Source organism: Patella vulgata, chromosome 7 (assembly GCF_932274485.2).
Source record: "Patella vulgata chromosome 7, xgPatVulg1.2, whole genome shotgun sequence".
Classification (NCBI taxonomy): Eukaryota; Metazoa; Mollusca; class Gastropoda; family Patellidae; genus Patella; species Patella vulgata.
In genome coordinates, this window is record NC_065885.2 from 8,672,093 (window position 1) to 8,693,715 (window position 21,623).

At 36.2% G+C, this 21,623-nt stretch overlaps 1 protein-coding gene across 1 annotated transcript; it reads right to left on the bottom strand.

Moving 5' to 3' along the window:
* Nucleotides 1–3,507: 3,507 nt before the first annotated feature.
* LOC126828867 (uncharacterized) lies at nucleotides 3,508–9,517 on the bottom strand. The gene is made up of 2 exons (XM_050558943.2): nucleotides 9,378–9,517; nucleotides 3,508–5,976 (listed from the first exon to the last, which is right to left on the bottom strand). Exon 2 carries the CDS (start codon nucleotides 5,860–5,862, stop codon nucleotides 4,285–4,287), a length of 1,578 nt encoding a protein of 525 aa, XP_050414900.1. The 5' UTR covers nucleotides 5,863–5,976; nucleotides 9,378–9,517; the 3' UTR covers nucleotides 3,508–4,284.
* Nucleotides 9,518–21,623: the final 12,106 nt, after the last annotated feature.

The following is a 21,623-nucleotide window of genomic DNA, read 5'->3' on the forward strand; positions in this document are numbered from 1 at the left end:
GAAGATTTCAAGCAATAAAATGTCAGCGTAAAATATAAAAACTAAAGAGAACCCTGTTCTAATTAATAATAGGAACATTTAAAATGTATCTTTAGGTGGTCATAGCACCATACGTTTACTTTGGAAGACCCTGTTTCATTAACTGTGGTAGTTTATTCCACAGAAATGGCCCAGCATTGGTAACAGAGGGTTTTCCAATTTGTAAGTTAATAGATTTTAGAAGGTATTATACCGCGTGGTCCCCCCTTGTCAGCCGTGCAGGACGGAGGGCATGGCAAGAGACTATGTATAGTCGTTCTGATGTGACGAAAGACCGAGGGTTCGTGTACACATTGGCGTGTACGTAAAAGATCCCGTGACAGTAGAATTCAAAAAAGAAGAGTATATATATATACTACGGTTTCGGCACTACCGTAGTCGTTTTGATGTAGAATAAAAGGTTAACAATGCTTAAAGGGACTATGCCGATTTCAAGAGAGTCTCAAAAATAAAAGTCGGAGTACGTATAAAATTTAAGCGCCAAAATATAGTGGAATGGTGTATTTACCTTCTCTCAAAATTCTAGCTCAAAATATTGAGTTGTTTGGATGTGAACGTCAAAACTGCTTATCCGGATACATAACCCTTTTAAGATTTCGGGTCAGTTTTTTCGTTGGATGACCTGTTAATCGATTCCCGTTCCTTGAGAGGTCTGTATAGTGAATGACCCATGTGCTCTATACTTGATAACGAAAGGTAATTTTCACCTACACATTATTTTCATAAAATAAAATTCTGGTTTTATCAAGACACCGCATAATACAGCTTGGGACACCGGTCTACATTTCCAGATGAAGACTGACGGGTTTGAGTTGTTTAAAAACTTATCACAAATATTGAGTTAGTTGCTCGACCCTTAGCTAGAGGATTTTAAGGGATTTTAACACAAAATTAAGCAGTCTTATTCTTCAAAAAATATCGGGATTAGCCCTTTAAAGAAAGTACAACTTAAATCAATGACACTCATTAAAGTTCTTCCCCCTTTATAAAACCTATAATTAATTGTAGCTGGCATGTTTCCGTCATATTTCTGTGACCCGGTTTAAAACCCCTTGAGCGAAAATCCGATATTAGACAGAAATATTCTCAAAACTATCGATCTGTGTTGAATTTGATCCTTCTTTCTAAATTTCTGGACGAAGCAGTAAAATTAATCTCTGCATTCGGATATAAACATGGAACAGAGAGTCTTGAATTATCTTGTCAATTATCACATGTGTCAACAGAGCAACAATATAACCGGTACTTACTTTAAGTGGTTCCAATTACATATATACTGATTACAAGGAACCAAAAGCACTGTGGACAATTCAGTATCCTCGACTGAGTCGGTGTTACAATGTTAAAGGTTCTGTACCATGCACCGAAAACAGATTGGACATTTTCGCCCCCCCCCTCCCTCCATAAAGCACTACTCCTTCTTGACCTAAATCAATCAATCTTGAATGTAAAATCATGGTTGAACTCATGAAATCATCAAGGCCATATTTCCAGAATTGGGAATGATGGCAGATTTGAGTTTGCATACCTAAGCCGATCTTTGTGAACCGATGCCCTGTGAAATCGTTTACGTTCATGCACTACCAGGTGATATGACTGTTTTGAAGCGGATTCCGCGGTGTTTAGTAATCTTTGTATCAACCAAGAGCACAAAATCTATTAAAATATCAAACGGACTGACGCGATCAATTGTTCACTAATAAACGAGATGAACCCATAGTGGAAATGTTCGATGAGATTTCTCCAATCCGTACCTCCTCTTCCCAAAACATTTATTAATCATGTGCACTTAATTTATTAATCATGAATTACTTAAAATAATTCGTAGTCCCACGCCAGATTAGTTTGAGAGGAGTTATTTCCCTTACAACAAATGGTTGTATCTCTTACATTGATCAAATAAAATGTCCGTTTTATACTGTTATAATACTGTTTAAAGTGAACAAGCACGCCCGACCAGTAGGGTCTATATTGATATTGGCCAAAGTTTCGGTGAGTAAGACGCTGGCTCGCTAACCTGGAAACCCCGTGTACAAGACATGGGGGAGAGAGACAGAGAGATAGATAGATGGGTTTAACGTCCACTCCTACTCTTTGTCACGCACACTAGGTCATTTCGGTACAGAGAGAGAGAGAGAGAAATGGGGTTTAACGTCCACTCGACACAAACTAGGTCATTTCGGGACTAACATATGGTTTAATTTTATTTACATAATTCGCTTGCGCGTAGGGGTCTTTAGAGGTGGGAGGAAACCGGAGGACGCGGAGAAAACCTACGAGGTTGGACAGGCGACCCTACTCCTTGCCACGTACAACCGGGGATTCGAAACCACGCCAGTCGACTCAATGACAGACTTTATGATACAGCGCGCGCACGCTTACCATTCAGCCATCCACCCCCACCCCCCATTTGGGTACAAACATATGATTCAATTTTATTTCAATAATTCGCTTGCGCGTAGGGGTCTTTTCGCAGTGGGAGGAAACCAGGAGGACCTGATGAAAACCCATGAGGTTGGACAGGCGACCCTACTCCTTGTCACGCACAACCGGGGAATCGAAACCACGCGAGTTGACTCGATGACAAACCTTACAATAAAACTCACACGCGCTAACCATTCAGCCATCCAACCCCCGAGTGCAATCCCGGTGTTGACCGAGAAAGGTCATCGGGCTCGTGGTTCCTCCTTGCCAGTGGTGCAGGATGAATGGCATGGAAAGAGAAAACGTATAGTCGTTTGGATGGGACGAACAGCCGAAGGCCCGTATACTCATTGACATGCAAACCGTAATAGCCTGAATTCGAAATAAGAGTCGGTCGTAGTGCCGCTGTCTGGGCAAAATATCCCTCATAGCACACTGTATGTCGTATAATCGTCTTCATTAGCCCAGTCGATGCAAAATAGTAGGACGTTAAACCCCATTTAATTTCCCCACAAACTATTTCTTGTATCAAATACTGCGTTAGTCTGATGTATATTCAGATATCACAAGAGGGAATGAGATTAAAATTCCTCTGATTACAAAATCATTGTTTGGGCAATGAAACCAGCCGAATCAATAACACGTTTTATACACTAAACGACAAAAGCCGAAAACTTCTGCTATTTGAAAACCCATAATGTAAGACTATCCTGGCAGAGTCACGATTGTCCAGACAGGATGGAGGGTAAGACCCCCCCCCCCCTACACACATACCTGAAACTTTTCAATTAGTTATCCAGAAATTATGTTCTCGAATTAATACCATGGCATTTTTGGCATATCTTTTTGAACCTTTCGAGGATCATAATATCTAATGCCATAAACATGATACATTTTGTTTTAGAAAGTAAAGATTTTTATGCGGAACGTCAATGGAATCCATAAGCAATCACTCCAAATTTCCGGTGTTTTACACGAGACAGACTATGCTTAATACGAAGAAGATATTACAAGACGAATATTTTATATCCAATAAACAAATTTATTATGGACCATGTAGAGATGGAAATATACAATACAATGCAATCAATTAATTGTTTCTTGTAATTTTTACTTAAATCTAGACTGGTATTGAAACTATAGGAAAAATGAAAATCTCGGGTATAAATATTGTGTTGTTTGGGGTAATGACAACATAAATATTATTTAGTGTTTATTTAAACCAGGAACAGCTACACTCACAATCTTAAACTGAACAGAGAAAACAAAACACTTCATTATCTCCCCTTGAGTCCTGGTCTCAGGCTGTTATATAAATATCAAGAAGAATTAGCATTAAAATAAATGGCGGTAGGTGAGGGTTTGGGGGTGCGCAGACTGCAAAATAGTAAGTGAATCATAGAAAACGGGTTATTTTCTATGGTCTTGTATGTCAATCAGAATGAATCTACTGCTGGTGTTGATTCTCCGTTGCAGGCCCTTTACCAATATTCCTTATTCAGGAAGCTTCCAATGTGAAATCATGGCTTAGATTAGATTATGTTCGACATGTCTGCGTTAATCGAGAAGGTGACGGGCACTCATGGAAACTATACCGACCAAAGGAATAAAACTCCAGACTTCATTTGTTATCGAGGCAATGGTACTTCACAATCAGCAATGTCAATGTCTATTTTTTTGTCAAGACTTAAAAGACAGGTAACGTCACAGATAATCAGTAATTTGACAGAAATTTTCAATATATTAATTTTTCGTGATCTAATTTGGATCTATTATGACAAGTACGGCCAGCTCTTTATCTAAATCCCCCGTAGTACATCTTTAACCATGTTCTATAGCGAGGACATTAAAGTCATCATCAATTTGTTTTAGCCATAAACCAATTTCATATTTCTCGTCATCGTGTAAAACGGTATCACTGGCAATAGCAATTATTGTATGTTTATCAAATATATGCTCATTCCAAGCACAAGTCGGGAAAATCATAATTAGCAGATTGCTATCTGGAATATCAGATTTGTTCAAGACATTTTTTAAAAGCGATAATTCGAAGTTATTTCGACTGTAGTCTTTCAGATATCTGTCAGTAACAACTGCGATAAAAGCCTTGCTCGAACAAATCGCATTTTCACATTCAGTTAAAATTAACTTTCCGGGCAATACATCGTGATGTCGAAAAAATACCCGCAACCCAATTTTCTGTAAAACTGGTAGAATTTCTTCTTTAACGAATAAAATATCGCGATCAGAATAAGATATATAAATATCATAAACTTTAACAATCTGATCCGAGGGAGGAATTCCACCCAATGCTTCCGATTCACGATTGTCACATGGAACTAGTTCATAACACATAAAAGTCAATACATGGTTCAGAAATATAAAGTAAAAGACATATGCTATACCAATATATAAAAGACATTCCCGTAATGTAATGTTCGTCACATACTGCCTTAATAAGTTGGGGAAAACTGCAATAATTAAAATCTGAAATTTTGTTATTTTGTATTCACAGTATACAACACCCGTATGGTATACTATTACACTTGAGAAATGAGTATTTCGGGGTTCAGGCAACTGATAATAAGCGAATAACAACAAAGAAATTATATTTGACTTCAATAATGCCATGACGAAAGCCACAAATCCGATAGCTACAGTAACGATAAGATCAATAATCCACAAAAATCTGGTCTCTGCTAGAATATGCCCAGCAGTAGATTCATTCAATTTCAGGGGTCCATTATTAATTGTCGAAACAGTAAAGAACATGTTATCAAATATTTGTGATTTATCAGCCAAGACGTCGAACACTGTAGAATATTGAAACTCATTTGTCTCTGATTTATTCAACGCCTTGTTAAAAACTTGTCGACGTATAAAAAACTTGTAAGTTCCGTATCCATCTGGACTTGGACAAAGTTTCATTTTGAAATGATCTTTCTTAATTTTGATTATTTTGTTGAACGGTTCGAGGTAAATGTATGCCCATGACCTTTGAAATAACTTGAGCCTTGAACATCTGAATCTAGAAGGTGTTTTTAATGGTGGTGCATCATTTACAGTATAATAAATGTCCATCTCTTCGACCGCAGCAACATTTAGGTAAATGGTTAGAATTTCGCCTACAGGCACCACAGCTGTAACAGTTTCATTATCTTCCTTGATAGGGTGACCACCATTGTTGAACCAAGAAGATGTAGTAATAACGCCATATTTCCGGTGAAAACTATTTTCAAGATTAAAAGTATCGATGTTAATAATACGAGTAGTTATAACCGTGTTAAGTAATTCGAAATTAAGACAACACAGGAAATAACAAGTACAAGCATGGACAATGTTATATGAAAAAGGTAAAGTTTTTTTATTTTTTCGAACAGTAAAACTAGTCGCCTCCATGATGGTTTCGTTGATTGCAAGTTGACGAAATCCGGGTTTAGTATTCTGAAAAAAATTAGCACAGACCAGCCTGGAATTTCATACCATATCAAATCAAATCATACCATATCAAATCTACAAATATAAATAGTATTGTTTAGATATTAAAGTCTCTAACTATATGAGTGGTTGACAAATTCGTCTCTAACTACAATACTGTGAAAGTTAAATCTACAAAACAATATCAGTTCAAAATAGTTCAGTTCCATCGAAATGATGAATATAAATATCCACCAGGATATAAGTCAGTACAAGCCTGTGCCTCCTGATTTTCACAGAATTCTGATAGAATCCAAGCAGTGAGATTATCTACTAACATGGACATGGTGGTAATACAATTTTAACATGGTAACAATAGCATGGTAACATATGACATGGTAAAATGTGACATGGTGACATGGTAATAATAGCATGGTAACAATAACCTGATGACCTGATAATAATAACATGGTGGCAATATCATGGTAGCATGATAACAATAATATGGTAACCTGGTAATAATAACAGGTTGACCTGGTGCGAGAGAGAGAGAGGGGGGGGGGTTAACGTCCACTGGACACAAACCAGGTCATTTCGGGACTAACATATGGTTTAATTTCATTTCAATAAATCGCTTGCGCGTAGGGGTCTTTAGCAGTGGGAGGAAATGGGAGGACCCGGAGAAAACCCACGAGGTTGGACAGGCGACCCTGCTCCTTGTCACGTACAACCGGGGATTCGACCTGGTGCAATAAAATGGTTACAATAACATGATCACAATAACATGGTGACATGGTAACAATATCATTATAACATTGTAACAAAAACATGATAATAATAACATGTTGACATGACGCAACATAACTTGACTCTGAGATAGTAATGCACCCCCCCCCCCATCAACCTCTCTCTCTCCCTCTCTCTCTCTCTTATACGCGTATTTAGGTCTACGTGTATTGTTTGGTGTGTAAAAGCGAAATGTTTTGATCTCTTAAACTGTAGTATTTATAATACACGAATAACGTAATAAACTAATGAATATATAGAAACTGAAAACAGATTAACTCTCTGTGTGGGATATTTCTTTCAAAAATTGTGAAAGGATTGGCAATCAAATTGACATTATTATTGTGTTATTAAACATTGAGTCGTCGGATCAAGGCAAATAAATTTAGAAATTTAAGGTTTACTTAAAGGGCGTTATTACTATTCGAATTCGAAACACACGCCACAGCAAGAAAAGTTGTATCAACCCGACACTTGAACAGAATGTTGAAAATCCACCCCTGTTAATAAACTTAATAAGAATAAAAGAAGTAACTAAACATAAAAACTTTTGACTATTTCTTTAAAGCTAAATGTAAATATAACAGCGCCATAGATAAATAACCTATTAAAAAATGCATTATATAAGATTTAGAGCTGACGGTTCTTGCTATAATAGTTAAAAATAGATGATGAAAGGGGTATATATGTTGAAAATATCAGAAAAATAACTTCATTCTGATGAAGAACAGTGTTGTCTCTATTGTCATCGCTACCGTTGTTATGATAATAAACAAAATCTCGATTATTCATTTTTGAATTAAATCATTAACTAACACTGGTATTTAAATCTGTTGAAAATCAAAACCCCGAGGTTCTAGAGAGTTGATTCTGGATTTGTTTTTTTTACTGCACTGTAGAGTCCCGGGCCTGAAGTGAGACTTATGTCATAATGAAAAACTCACTAAAAAAAGGAAGCAACTCAAGAAAAAGAGACCAAACGTTGTATAATTCTACTCTCAATGTAATAGCTATATGCTTTTAAGAAATGTCAAAGTTGGTGTGTTGGAACAATGGAAGTTTCGAAATTTCTTTTAAAAACGTATTTGTGTTCCACCTTTAGAAGCGCATTTAGAATGAAAAGATCTCTAAAGAAATTGTTTTTATTCCTTTTCCGATTGTTCGGTAGACAGATACAGTGAACACATGAATCAAAATATTTTTTAGTGGAAGAAAATTCATTTTTCATTCTCGTAGGCCAAGTAAAGTGTTCGAAATCCTATGTCAGATCAGATTGTAGTGGGCTATAGCTTTGGTCTTGTCTCCAACTAGGTGGAACCGGAAGTAAATTTCAAGTAAGAGTAGCAGTAAAATAAATAAAATCTGTAGAATTCCTTGTAAAAAGACTTAGAATTGGTGATAATAATACATTTGAAGCAAACCACCGAGTTTTTGATACATCAGTGTATTTAACATGTAATGAAATAAAGCAACTATTGAAGATCAAATTCGCCAAGATTAGCAGAGTGATGAATTAAGAATAACGTCTCGTCAACACAATATTTCGGTGGTTTTGAGACTGGTTATAAGCTGTAGTCGAAATGGGGTGTTTTTATGGAAGAATCTATTTTAGCTATAGAGAGGGTATATAAGTAGGGATAATAAAACCACAATACTGTATAATCTGTTGTTATAAGCCGTAGTCGAAATGGGATGTAGTCGAAATGGGAGAGTACCAATGGTCAGGTTTGTGTATTCAATAGTTATGGACATAGGTTCATAACGGAATCAGTTTAACAGTGAAAGACAGAGGTTCATAACGGTATCAGTTTTACAGTGAAAGACTTAGGTTCATACCGGTATCAGTTTAACAGCGAAAGACATGGGTTCATACCGGTATCAGTTTAACAGCGATAGACATGGGTTCATACCGGTATCAGTTTAACAGCGAAAGACATGGGTTCATACCGGTATCTGTTTAACAGCGAAAGACATGGGTTCATAACGGTATCAGTTTAACAGCATGTGAACGGCCTAGGTTCATACCGGTATCAGTTTAACAGTGAATGACTTAGGTTCATACCGGTATCAATTTAACAGTGAAAGACCTTGGTTCATACCGGTATCAATTTAACAGTAAAGACCTTGGTTCATATCGGTATCAATTTAACAGTAAAGACCTTGGTTCATAATGGAATCAGTTTAACAGTTAAAGACCTAGGTTCATAATGGAATCAGTTTAACAGTAAAAACCTAGGTTCATAATGGGGGGGGGAGGGGTTGGATGGCTGAATGGTTAGCGTGCGCGCGGTGTATCATAAAGTCTGTCATTGAGTCGACTGGCGTGGTTTCGAATCCCCGGTTGTACGTGACAAGGAGTAGGGGCGCCTGTCGAACCTCGTGGGTTTTCTCCGGGTCCTCCGGTTTCCTCCCACTGCTAAAGACCCCTATGCGCAAGCGAATTATTGAAATAAATCCATATGTTAGTCGAGTGGACGTTAAACCCCATTTCTCTCTCTCTCTCAGGTTCATAATGGAATCAGTTTAACATTGAAAGACCTAGGTTCATTGGTTTAACAGTGAAAGACTTATGTTCATAATGTAATCAGTTTAACAGTAAAAGACCTTGGTTCATACCGGTATCAGTTTAACAGCGAAAGACCTGGGTTCATAACGGTATCAGTTTAACAGTGAAAGAAGCCATATAAAGTTGGTGCGTTATGTTTACTGACCTGTGTGCTGCCCCTTCGAAAATTGTCAATAATCATAAAACTGGTTAATATATAGTAGACTGGTGGATATAACATCTACCATGTTGGCTACCAGGTAAAAACTTTCTTGTTTTAAATTACGGTCAGTCCCTGTGTTACACATAAACACCTATGTGAAAATATAGCTAATAACATAGACGTCCACACAATAAACGCCAAGTTATATGAATAAATCATTATACGTTGTTATTATATTTATTTGCGACGCATGCACAACTCGTTAATAAAAAATTCTATGGGGGGATTGTCTAAGATACTTGACGATAAGTTTACTCTTGTAAGAACATCTGATACCACTAATACATGTTGCTGATAATATTGTTTATGTGATGATTGGAGATATACAATTTGAATGGGTAAACGTGGATGTAAGATTAGTATAAATAGACCTTGAAGAAATGAAATGGAGTTTAAATGGCCTACTGTTCTGCTCCGACTTGGCTAATGAAGACGGGCATACGCTGCACAGTGTGCTATGCGAGAAATTTTACCCGGACAGAGGCACTATGGTCTACTCTTATATTGAATTCTAACTGGCAAGGGATCCTTTACATACACACCAATGCATAAATGAGACCTCGGTTTTTGTTCCATCCGAAGGACTAGACAGCTGCCTTTGTCAGGTCCTGCGTCCTACACCACTGACAAGGGGCAGCCACGTCGGAAAATTACGATGAACTTTCTCGACCAATGCCGGGATCGAACACGCGAACTCCAGGCTAGCGAGCCCACGTTCCACCCACTTAGCAACCGTGGCTCCTACACCTTGAAGGCATAAATGGCGATTTTACTCGTGAAAGACTTTTACGAAGAGGAGATTTGGTAGAATTATCTCCCAGCTTTAACTTGGTTTATAAAGACTATCTTAGCTGTTGGTTTGTAAATTTGGGGCGCTTTAGCAATCGGAAAATCAAAAATATTTCGAATAAAGTTAACAATTTCGATTTTGAATTATTTTTTTAACAAATCCAAGACGATTTTTACAAACTCGGTATCTTTCTGTAGAACCAATGTCCCACTATAATACATACTCCTCGCAGTGTTTAGAGCTAATCCCACTTAACACTGCTGTAAAGGAAGCAGATTCCTGTTCAATAGTCCGATTAACAACTAATTGCTAACTGTGTAACAATACCATTACGCTTTAAACAGAGCTCCAAATCGGATCAAATATGTTTACTTAACATTACGTCATGACTCAAGATTTTATTTTATTATGCCCAATTAACCAGTGCATAGCAGAATATTGCAAAAAAAATATTTGCGTGACAAACGAAGCTATCAACACGGATACCATGTAAATAATAATGTTTGGAAACGAACAATACTTTCACCGTTTTTAATACCTTAAATCACTGTCCAAAGTTTTAGGGAAGACACAGATTAAACGAAGGACTGTACGTGGGACAGATTTGATTGAACGGGAAGAATAGACACACTCCCTCAAAAGCTCAAGTATCAGAAGCCAATCCAGCAATGGCCAGATAGGGGTTATTCGGGCCATTGCTTCAGGAATATGACTATAATATAACGCTATGAATGTTCGTATCAATTTCCGATAAAAATAACGACAATTTTGAAAGTATTAATTCCATAAAATTTCCCAAAATTTTTAAAAGATTTGATTGATTGTTATTTCAATATTCTATAGTACAACAGTAAGTGCAGGAGGTCTTCACAACAGATAAACAATTACACACCAGGCAAACCTGCGGGTGGTTTGGGAGATATTTTGCCCGGAGAACGTCACTATGGTCTACTCTTATTCCGAATTCCAACTGTCAAGCGTTCTTTAACGTGCACGTCAATGTGTACAAGGGACCTCACTGTGCCGCTCATCCAATCGACAACTCACTGTCTTTTCCAAGCCCTCTGTCCTGCATCACTGCCAAGGGGAAATTTTCTAGCAATAGGTAAACAAATTCAAGAAAAAATGGGGAACGCAAAATTGTTTATCAGATTCATTTCCCCATTAATCAAACATGCTATACCTTAATAATCAATCTGATTAAAACCCAGATCCTATTTCGTTTCGTTTTTTATAGTTCAAAATTTCGTTTTACTTGTCTACTACACTAGGATCTGGAAGAGTTGTTATCATTGACGTGTTCAAAATGAAATATAGATCTGGGCCCTGTTTCACAAAACTTTAGGTAAAATCACTAAAATCAAAATTAAATTTTAAATTTTACGTGTTTCACGAAGATCGATTGTAACTTAAAATGCAATTTTAATAAATTTTAGTACTGCGCCCGCGCAGTGCACATTTCCGATGTGGGCCCTTAGGGTGTAAGCATATACGCTTTGAAACTGAACACTGTTGACAGGATGAACTAGCGGTTACAATATCAATGGACATACTTTCATAAGTTGCAGCAATGTTTGCACATGGCCAGACAGTCGTAGAGAGGTGAAAAAAATGGGTTTATTGCGTATTATTGGTTTCGAAATGTATCGGTTGGTTGGCCTTGAACTTGGCATTGTACAAGAAAACCTGGTGCTGTCGTGCCATTAAACAGTCAATTGTATTCCAATTGGTCGTTAGCAGTGAGAAGACATTTCGTCATTTTAAAGTTAGGGACACAGACCACACCATTTGTTAAATGACACACCTAATCATAATTCAGCCACACAACCCCCGCTATGGCAGCAATATGGTGAATATACAGTAGAATCTCTATGAGCAGCAACTCCTATTCAGTGACATCTTGTAAGCGGTCACGATAAATCCCCCCCCCCCCTCCGGTAGAAATTCTATGATCGATCAGAGAACTAGCGTGGTGATAATATAACATGATCTGTAAGACCACAGTGATTGACAGCACCGATGAAAAATGTGAGGTCTTGTGCTTATATTATGCTGATATGAACAAGTGTAATTATACATTTGTACTACCGCATTACATGATGTAAATATACTACGTGTGTGCAAATGTGCACACACATCATACTGCGTTGTCATAGCACTATTTTCAAATTTTAGTGTAATTAGCAGACACCTATTGTAAAAGTGCATGATATGTATACGGGTACATGCGAACATAGTGCTGTACTGGCGCCTCCTTATTTCGTTCCTCTCATTGACAGTGGCGATGCGAGTAATATTTACTGCGCATCAGTTTATTAATCTGACGTCTATGGGTTTTTCCATGATATATTTTTATTTAGTAATATTAACCTAGAAGTAAAGAAGATAGAAATACAGAATCCACCATTCTCCTATCAGATATATATCCATATCGATTCAACTCACAGGTATGCACATGTGATTACAGAGTTAACTTGGTTCTAACTTGGTGACATAGATTAAAACTACCGAGATTTATAAACATTTTGCAGTTAACAAACCACAGTAAAGCCGTCGTCCCTCAAATGATAGGGTAGATATGGTGTTTCATTTACGACTTTTAAGGCATTTGATTTTTTGAGAATGAAGAACCACGGGATTTGTACCTTGATTTTCTGTTTGTATGTGAGGAAAATCTGTTTTCTTCGAGAAATTTTACACCCATAGAAAAAAAACTAGCCTGGGGATTTAACCTTTTTGTGTTTCACTGTTGACACCGTAAGACAAACTTTTAAACTAAGACTAAGATTTTATTTTTGGCAAATTTAATCGTATAAAGCCAACCTCATTAATAATCAATAATCGTTATTTGACCTGAACCAAAGATTTTTAATTGTTATAAATATGCCAATTTCTGTATAAATCAGTAACATTAGGTATATAAAGTTGTGAAACTGTTGTTTCTAATTTTAGATGTTCACCACACCTTACATTGATAATATAAACACAACATCCATTTATTCAAACCTTTCAAGCGTGCATTATAAAATAGTGTTTGTTGAATGAGAGTAAGTCATGATTACACTATTTTGCTTGAATACACTATTTTGCCTATAACGTTTTTTAGGACTTCGAATTCTGTCTTATGGTTTGGATTGTTCGTACTTGGTTTTATTTTATTTATACAAGCAATAGGATCGTCCCTATTTCTGCATGTCGAACCTCGTGGGTTTTCTCCGGGTCCTCCGGTTTCCTCCCACTGCTAAAGACCCCTACGCGCAAGCGAATTATTGAAATAAAATTAAACCATATGTTAGTCCCGAAATGACCTAGTTTGTGTCGAGTGGACGTTAAACCCCATTTCTCTCTCTCTCTCTCCTATTTCTGCACATTATTTAATAAAATAATATAATAGACCGGCGAGGCTCAGTGCGGGGAGGTATCCATCAAATGGGCACAAAACCAGACCAAACTTTTCGGTAATAAAATTTTGCGTAGTATGCGTTGCCGGGTGGTAATAAGTCCGCTGTTGTGTCGTTTAAGAGATATTCGGGATCAAAGGTCAAATGGTGTCATTTACACTGAAAGTGAATGCGCAGCCATTCTTGTATCATGAAAACATGCTGAAAGTGATTGAAACTAATCACTTTTTCAATAAAAATGTAAACTTGCTAAATTCACCATTGTTCTTTGTGAGCCCGGGGGTTAAACGGTCAGATTTTCCGTTTTTTCACTAGGAAGCTTTAAAGCAATAAATGTCAGTGTAAAATATAAAATCTAAACCGAAACCTGTTCTAATTAATAATAGGCACATTTAAAATTTATCTTTAGGTGGTCTTAGCACCGTACGTTTACTTTGGGACGTCGAAAAAGATAACAGATACACGGGCGAATTTCTGCTCACTAATGATTCCTTCTAAGACCAAAAGTTGTTATGCGAGACTGTGAGAGGAATTGAGATAGATGTGAAGGTCGCGGAAAAAAGCGCCAAATAATCCACAAATTTAACACTAGCTTCTCATTTGTGATAGGCACAGCCTTCTCCAAATATGGTATGGCGGCCATCTTGGATCTTCAAGAATTTAGCTATGTAAAAACCTATATCTCAGTATCTAAACCTACATTTTGAGGGTCAAGATATTCCATCTACAAACGGTACCATGTCAACGTCTATCTTTAATTGACACACACACAAAATAAAAAAAAAATCAAAAAAAATCAAACGTGCATTTTTTAAAAACTAGGTTTATCAGAAACAGAACATGATTTGTTGGAAAATAAATTAGTCACAAATTAGTATCCCAGCTTCTGCACCAGTTAAGATCGCAATCTTTGCTGTTTAAACATATATGTAGAAGGTCCAAGAAATCAATTTTATCATTTGGAACAGGATCAGATTGGGTTTTTTTAACACAAGTATGAAAACGTTAAAGTACGCTGGGAAACGAATCTGTTCCTATAAGCTGAAAGAATATCCGAATCTGTATGATCTTAAGGTACTGTAGTCATAGCATGGATTCTGTGAATGTGCATTGGGTGCTATTGTCACACACATTTCTACAATCCATGCAATATTTTCAGTGACAACAGTATTCTAAGATCATAATGAAGCGAGGTTTTCTTTTTCAACGTAAATCGCTGCGAACTGACTCTTTTCTAAATGGTATAATTGTATTCCTTGACGCTTTAATTCTGCGATCCCGGGTGGTGTAAAAGCTGTGATATTGGTAGAGATATCTAGGCTTTTTACATGGTGGAAATTTCGAAGTAGTGCCTTTTCTAGATGATGTAACCCTATTCCATAATCCTGTTAATGCCGATTTAGACATCACATTGAGATCTTGATTTGAATATCAAATATTGCCGTAGTTTTATATTTAACGGAAGTGGTACCTATCCAAAATTGAAAGCTAAAGTAAAAGTAAGTTACCGAAACTTTGGCGAAGCTGCCTAACTAGCACACCGTCGCCAGTTAAAGCTGGGATTAAACCAATTCCAAAGGGAAATAGTTATTGTATATAGCCTAATGACGATTTCATCTCGAACAACAAGTAAGAATTGACATCTAATTTAGACAAAGGAGACATGTTTGGAGGCGTGCTTTGTAAAAGAGCACCACCAAACAAACATTTAAAAAAACTAAAAATAACGGCAGTGTAAAGTTAGCTCGATTTTCGTTTTGGATGATGGCGAATGTCGAAAAATAAGTAGCTCGTGTTTCGATTTTCAGATTCCAGAGATGGATAGAGAACAACTCAGAAACACATTTTATTAAATTGAATAATAAATCAGCAGAATCAGCAGTTGCCCAGCACCTCCAGTCCAATCCAGGCCACAAAATCCAGTCCTCTAAGACCCTAGTCCTCAACCAACACAACGAAAAGACGCGGAAAATCATGGAAGCAATACACATCAGGAGATCCAAACCAGACCTCAATCGCGACACAGGAATATTCCTCCCAAGAGCGTATGATGAACTAATTCTTAACTAATGTGTACATGCCTAGACTTCCATACGTGCTTAAGTTACTTAGTTCGCGTATCATGTGTATTACTTGTTTATTCTCGTTATCCATTTGTAGAACTAATTTTAATAAGTGTGTGTGTCTAATGGGAAGGAGTGTGCAGGACATAATTACTTAGAAGCCTGTGGATAGGACTGTGGTGTGGCTTTCCAATATTTACATTTACCACTTATTTATGGTCATTTATGTAATTATCCTTTGTAAACAGTTAAGTGTCTCTTGTACTTATCCTAGGAATAAATGTATGTGTGAGTCTGTCGGAAGGAAGAATGTTGGACTATCATTAGGTGTGCTATGTTGTGTGCATTTTAATACTAATATTTTGTAATTCACTTAAATATGGCTTAACCATTTAATCCCTATGTAGCTCACTACTCCTCTGATGTTTTCGTAACATGTATGGCTTCCCTTTTGTTTGGTTTAATGGTATGTTTACCCCTATTATCAGTCCTTTATTATTCCCTTGATGTACCCTCACCTAGCCAATCACATCATGTATGGTTTCTCATTTGTCATGATTGGTTGTCCAATTAAAATTATTTACCCCTATAATCCGTCGTATGTATATTGCCTTTGATCATGTTGTTTTTTAATCCTTTGATCTTGTTGTTGTCATGCATGGTTTCTGAATTGTTGTTATTGCTTGTCTATATATAATTGCTCTACACATTTGTTACTGTACTTGCTTGAAAACGTTGAGAGAATACTCTTCGAAACGTCGCCCAAATAAATCAGTAATTGTTCTTCCATAAGTATGTGTTATAGTTTATTGCTCTATCCAGTTACTAAATGCCTCTAAAAGATCAAAATCTAACACACATTTGATTAAATCAGATTTATAAAACGAACTAAAAATACCATAAATGAGGATGACTGCAGTGAATTCACATAAAAACTGTACCTTCTCCTTGTTTTTTGATATTGGCGAATAACGAAAACCGAGTAGAATGTGCCCAAAACACATTTGGTTAAATAAGTTTTCTAAAACAAGCTAAGATATCACCAATGTAGATGTCTGAGCAATGAATTCATATAAAAACTGCACTTTCTCCTTTTTCTTTGATATCGTGTTTCGATATTTAGACTTAAATTAAAAAATAACAGATTTTAATCTACAGAATGTCTTCAAATCACATTTCATTCAATCTGTCTCCTAAAACGAACTAATGATGTCATAAATGAGGATATTTGAGCAGTTAATTTACATAAAAACTGCACTTTCTCCTTTGGTTCATTTTAGAAACCTAATTTAATCAAAATCGTTTTTTGTCATTCGCCAATGTAAAAAATAAACAAGGAGAAGGCGCTGTTTTATGTGATTTCACTGATCAGGCATCCTCATTTGTGATATCTTTAGTACGTTTGAGGAGACAGATTGAATGCAATGTGTTCTGGGGGCAGTATTTTGGTATACGATTACAGACTGCTATTTGGAGATTCAAGTTTAAATATCATTCGCCAATCCAATATTAAAAAAAACAAGAAGAAAGATCAGTTTTTATGTGAATTCACTACCCAGTCATCGTCATTGATGATATCTTTAATTCGTTTTAGAAAACTGATTTAGTCAAATATGTGTTGGAGATATTCTATAATGAATCCACAGCTCAGGCATTTTCATATACTATTTTCTTATTTATAATGTTAGACTTATTATTTGATTTAATAAAATGCGTTTCTTTATCCATCCATCAAATCTGTTCTTTTTTATTTTAAAATCTGAATATCGAAAAACGAGTAGCTTGCTTTTCTTTATTCGACAATATCGAAAAATGAGCTACCTGTTTTTCGTTATTCGCCAATATCAAAACAGAAATATTCACAAATATCGAAAATCGAGCTAACTTCACAATGCCGAAAATAATTAAATGTGTGAAACATCCAGTTGCAGCCATTTAAACAGTATTTAAACAATTATTTCATTTATTTCAGATTTGAGAATCATTCGACGAAATCGTTCAGTTTAACATGGAGAATCCTCGGGTGATGTTTCGTAAAAAACGCGTAACTTTATAGATTGGAAATTGGACATTGTCCGTGTGCCCATTCACGTGAGCGTTACTGCAGTTTGTTTTGCCTACTTTTATTTCGTTGTTTCTTCGCTCAGTATTTTTAAAGACAGCCTAGTTCAATCTATGCCCAATACAGATGTAGGAGTGTTTGATGGTGGTGGCATAGATTTGCCATGTAACTGGTACGCTAATGATGTTAAAGAATTTTCTTGGTTTACAAAAAGTATTCCTATGAGCGAAGATGAAAAACACAGGATACCAAACACTAGTTCCCTTTTCTTTGGTTTGCATAAATCGGCCACAAATAAAAACGGTTTTACCCAAGATAAATGCGATTGTAATCGGTACACAGGAAAGTATCACGTTGAACCATTTCGGAAAGAGACTGTTATAACTGTTGTACCCATTGGAACAATTCTGTCTTTATCATTACCTGTTACTGGATTGCCTTACAGGGAACATGTGGACATATATTATACAGTCAATGATAAGCCACCCATAAAAACAAAGGGTATGTTCAGATGTTCGTGGGTTGCATCTAGCTTTTTTATATGGCAAGGTTTTTTTCCAGAAACGTTTAATAAGGTGAAACAGTATTCTAACAAACTGTTCAGGATGAACATTTGCCCTAGTCCAGATGGATACGGAACTTACAAGTTTTTTATAAGTCGACAAATTTTTAACAAGAGGTTGAATAAAACCGTGACAAAGGAGTTTTAATATCCTACCGTGTTTAAAGTCTTGGCTGATATGATAAATCACAACTATTTGATAACATATTCTTCACTGTTTCGACAATTAATAATGGACCCCTGGAATTTAATGAATCTACTGCTGGACATATTCTAGCAGAGACCAGACTTAATTCATTTATAGATGTTATTGTTTGCTTTATTATTTTTATAGTGACCACTCTACACGCAGAAAGTCTTTCGAATATTGTTGTTGGTTCACTTTTAACCCATGATATAAATAAAGGACTTTCTGGTTTTCTAAAGGAGGTTCTAATTGGTTTATATATTCGTTGCACTGTGCATAAAGCTGTAAAGTTCAGAAACAGTGATCCAACGAAAATAGATTTTATTCTTATCATCATAATACTAATATTTTTTGGATTAATCAGTTTCGAAATATTAGAATGTACATACCAATATAAAATTGAAATTAACGCATTATTATTATTTAAACTAATGATTGTAAACCGAGTAACGACGTGTACTTTTGTAGAACTGGTTTTAGATAACACTGTCGAATCGGAAGCATTAGGTGGAATTCTTCCCATGGACAACTTTGTAAAAGAATATGATATTTATATATCTTATTCTGATCGCGATATTTTATTCGTTGAAGGCGAAATTCTTCCAATTTTTCAGGAAAAGGGGTTACGGGTGTTTTTTCGACATTGCGATTTATTGCCCGGAAAGTCAGTTTTAACTGAATGTGAAAATGCGATTTGTTCGAGCAAGGCATTTCTTGTGGTGGCTACTGATAACTATCTGAAAGATTTCAGTCGAAACAACTTCGAATTACCGCTTTTAAAACATGTCGTTAACGAATCAGATATTCCGAATAATATGCTAATTATGATGTCGTCAACATGTGCTTCGAATAAGCATATATTTGATAAATATACAATACTTAAAATAACAAATGACCAGTTTTTACACAAGGAGGAGAAAAATGAAATTGATTTATGGCTACGGCGGTAGTTTCCTCGCTAACGAATCTGAGGTCGTATTATTGATTGACCTATTCGTCCCCGCGTAAATATTGAGTATTAATTTGTTTGGTGGGCAAACTAAAATGTACATAGCTTTCATTCTGTGCTAGATTTATAGATTTTAAATTTGATTTATGGAGATGGTCACAATATCATCTATGTGAAATCATTAGTATATGAAGAGTCTCGGGGTAGAACGGTCTAAGTCACTTTTTCAATGAACCCCAGTTAATGGCGCCATCTAGTAGCAAATTGTATAAGCTTTCTGTGGAACAATCAATTTCGGGTAAAAACGATCGGAGTCACATCGAACCAAGGCCCTTAATTTGGCTGAAAAGTGGAAGTCAGTTGTAATTACTGGTAATTATGATTCGTATTAAACATCATTTTGAAGTTGTAATTAAACCCACTCGGTGTTCTGTTCGCGTTAAGCATTCTCGTCCAAAAGTCTGTTTTGCCTTTTATGTGAAAAGACAAAAATGTGACTTAGATCGTTCTTCCCCTGGAATCTTCATATGTTTTCCAATACCGAAGTGTAACAATGTTGGATAAAGAAAAATCTTCTATTTAATCAATACATTATCAACCGCTCTATATCAACAGAACTTATAGCAAAGCTACTTCAACAAGTATTTATCTTATTCCAGGTGCATTTAGCCTATTGTTATTTCTGTGTTAATGCTTCTATAAATTTTATTTAAATTAACTGAACAGGGCGGAGTGTTTTCCTTATTATTATTGGATAGATTGCCGAGAATGTTTTTATAAAATTAATTTCATTGAGATAAATTTACTGAATAACAGTATATAATAGTGGTTTGGTTATGGCCAAATTAAATGCTGCTTTATTTTGTATATGTTTTTTTTTTATAAGATTTATGTCCTTTAGATCTGTTAGGTGGTTTCCCTTTCGAATATCGGCTATTAGTTGTTGATTTTATACGCCCACATTTTTATTGTCGTTGCCTCTGCCCGCCTGTCTGTCCACAATTTATTTGTGAACTGAATACGGGTCACAATTTTTATCCGATTTTGACGAAACTTGACATATAGCCTTATCTCCCAAAGATCTCGATTCATTTCGATATCGGACAGTAACTTCATGGATTATGGCTCCTGACCGTAGGAAAAATCACGTTTTAGCTTGTGTACAATTTTTATCTGATTTTGATGAAACATGACATGTATGTTTATAACCTAAGGATCCCAATTCCTTTCGATATTCGCGCTTATCAGACCGTGCGGTCCTGGATTATAATCCCAGAGGTAACAATTTTTAACCAATTTTAAAAAAAATAAACATTTGAATATATAAGGTTGTGGGCCCGCTAGGTAAAATGTGGGCTTATCTTGCGTGTACGAAAAATCGCGTTTTTAGCTTGTGGACCCTATAGAGGTCATAATTTTTATCCGATTTTAAAAAACTTATTATTATATCACCGTTACACCCCAAGGACGACTGAGTTCGAATTGCGTGAAAATCGGACCAAAAATGACAGACAAAATGGCCGCCCTTCGTTCTCAAATAGCGTAAAAATATGGTATATCAAGGTTGTGGACCCTATAGAGGTCACAATTTTCATCCGATTTTGTTGAAACTTGAAATGTAAGTTTATAACTCAAAGATCTCAGTTCCTTTCAAGATTTGCGCATATCGGACCATAACTTCCTGAATTATGCCCCCTGATTATACGAAAAATCGCGTTTTTATCTTGTGGACCCTATAGAGGTCATAATTTTTATCTGATTTAAAAAACCGTATTATTATATCACCGTTAAACCCTAAGAACGGCTGAGTTCGAATTTCGTGAAAATCGGCCCAAAACTGACAGACAAAATGGCCGCCTTTCGTTCTCAAATAGCGTAAAAATATGGTATATCAAGGTTGTGGACCCTATAGAGGTCACAATTGTTATTCGATTTTGTTGAAACTTGAAATGTAAGTTGATAACCCAAAGATCTCAGTTCCTTTCGATATTCGTGCATATCAGACCGTAACGTCCTGAATTATGGCCCCTGATTGTACGAAAAGTCGCGTTTTTAGCTTGTGGACCCTATAGAGGTCATAATGTTTATCCTATTTAAAAAAACGTATTATTATATCACCGTTACACCCTAAGGACGGCTAAGATCGAATTTCGTGAAAATAGGCCCAAAACTGAC

Excerpts from the sequence above, each read along its gene's own strand:
- LOC126828867 (XM_050558943.2), bottom strand. The coding sequence starts at position 5,862 with ATGGAGGCGACTAGTTTTACTGTTCGAAAAAATAAAAAAACTTTACCT.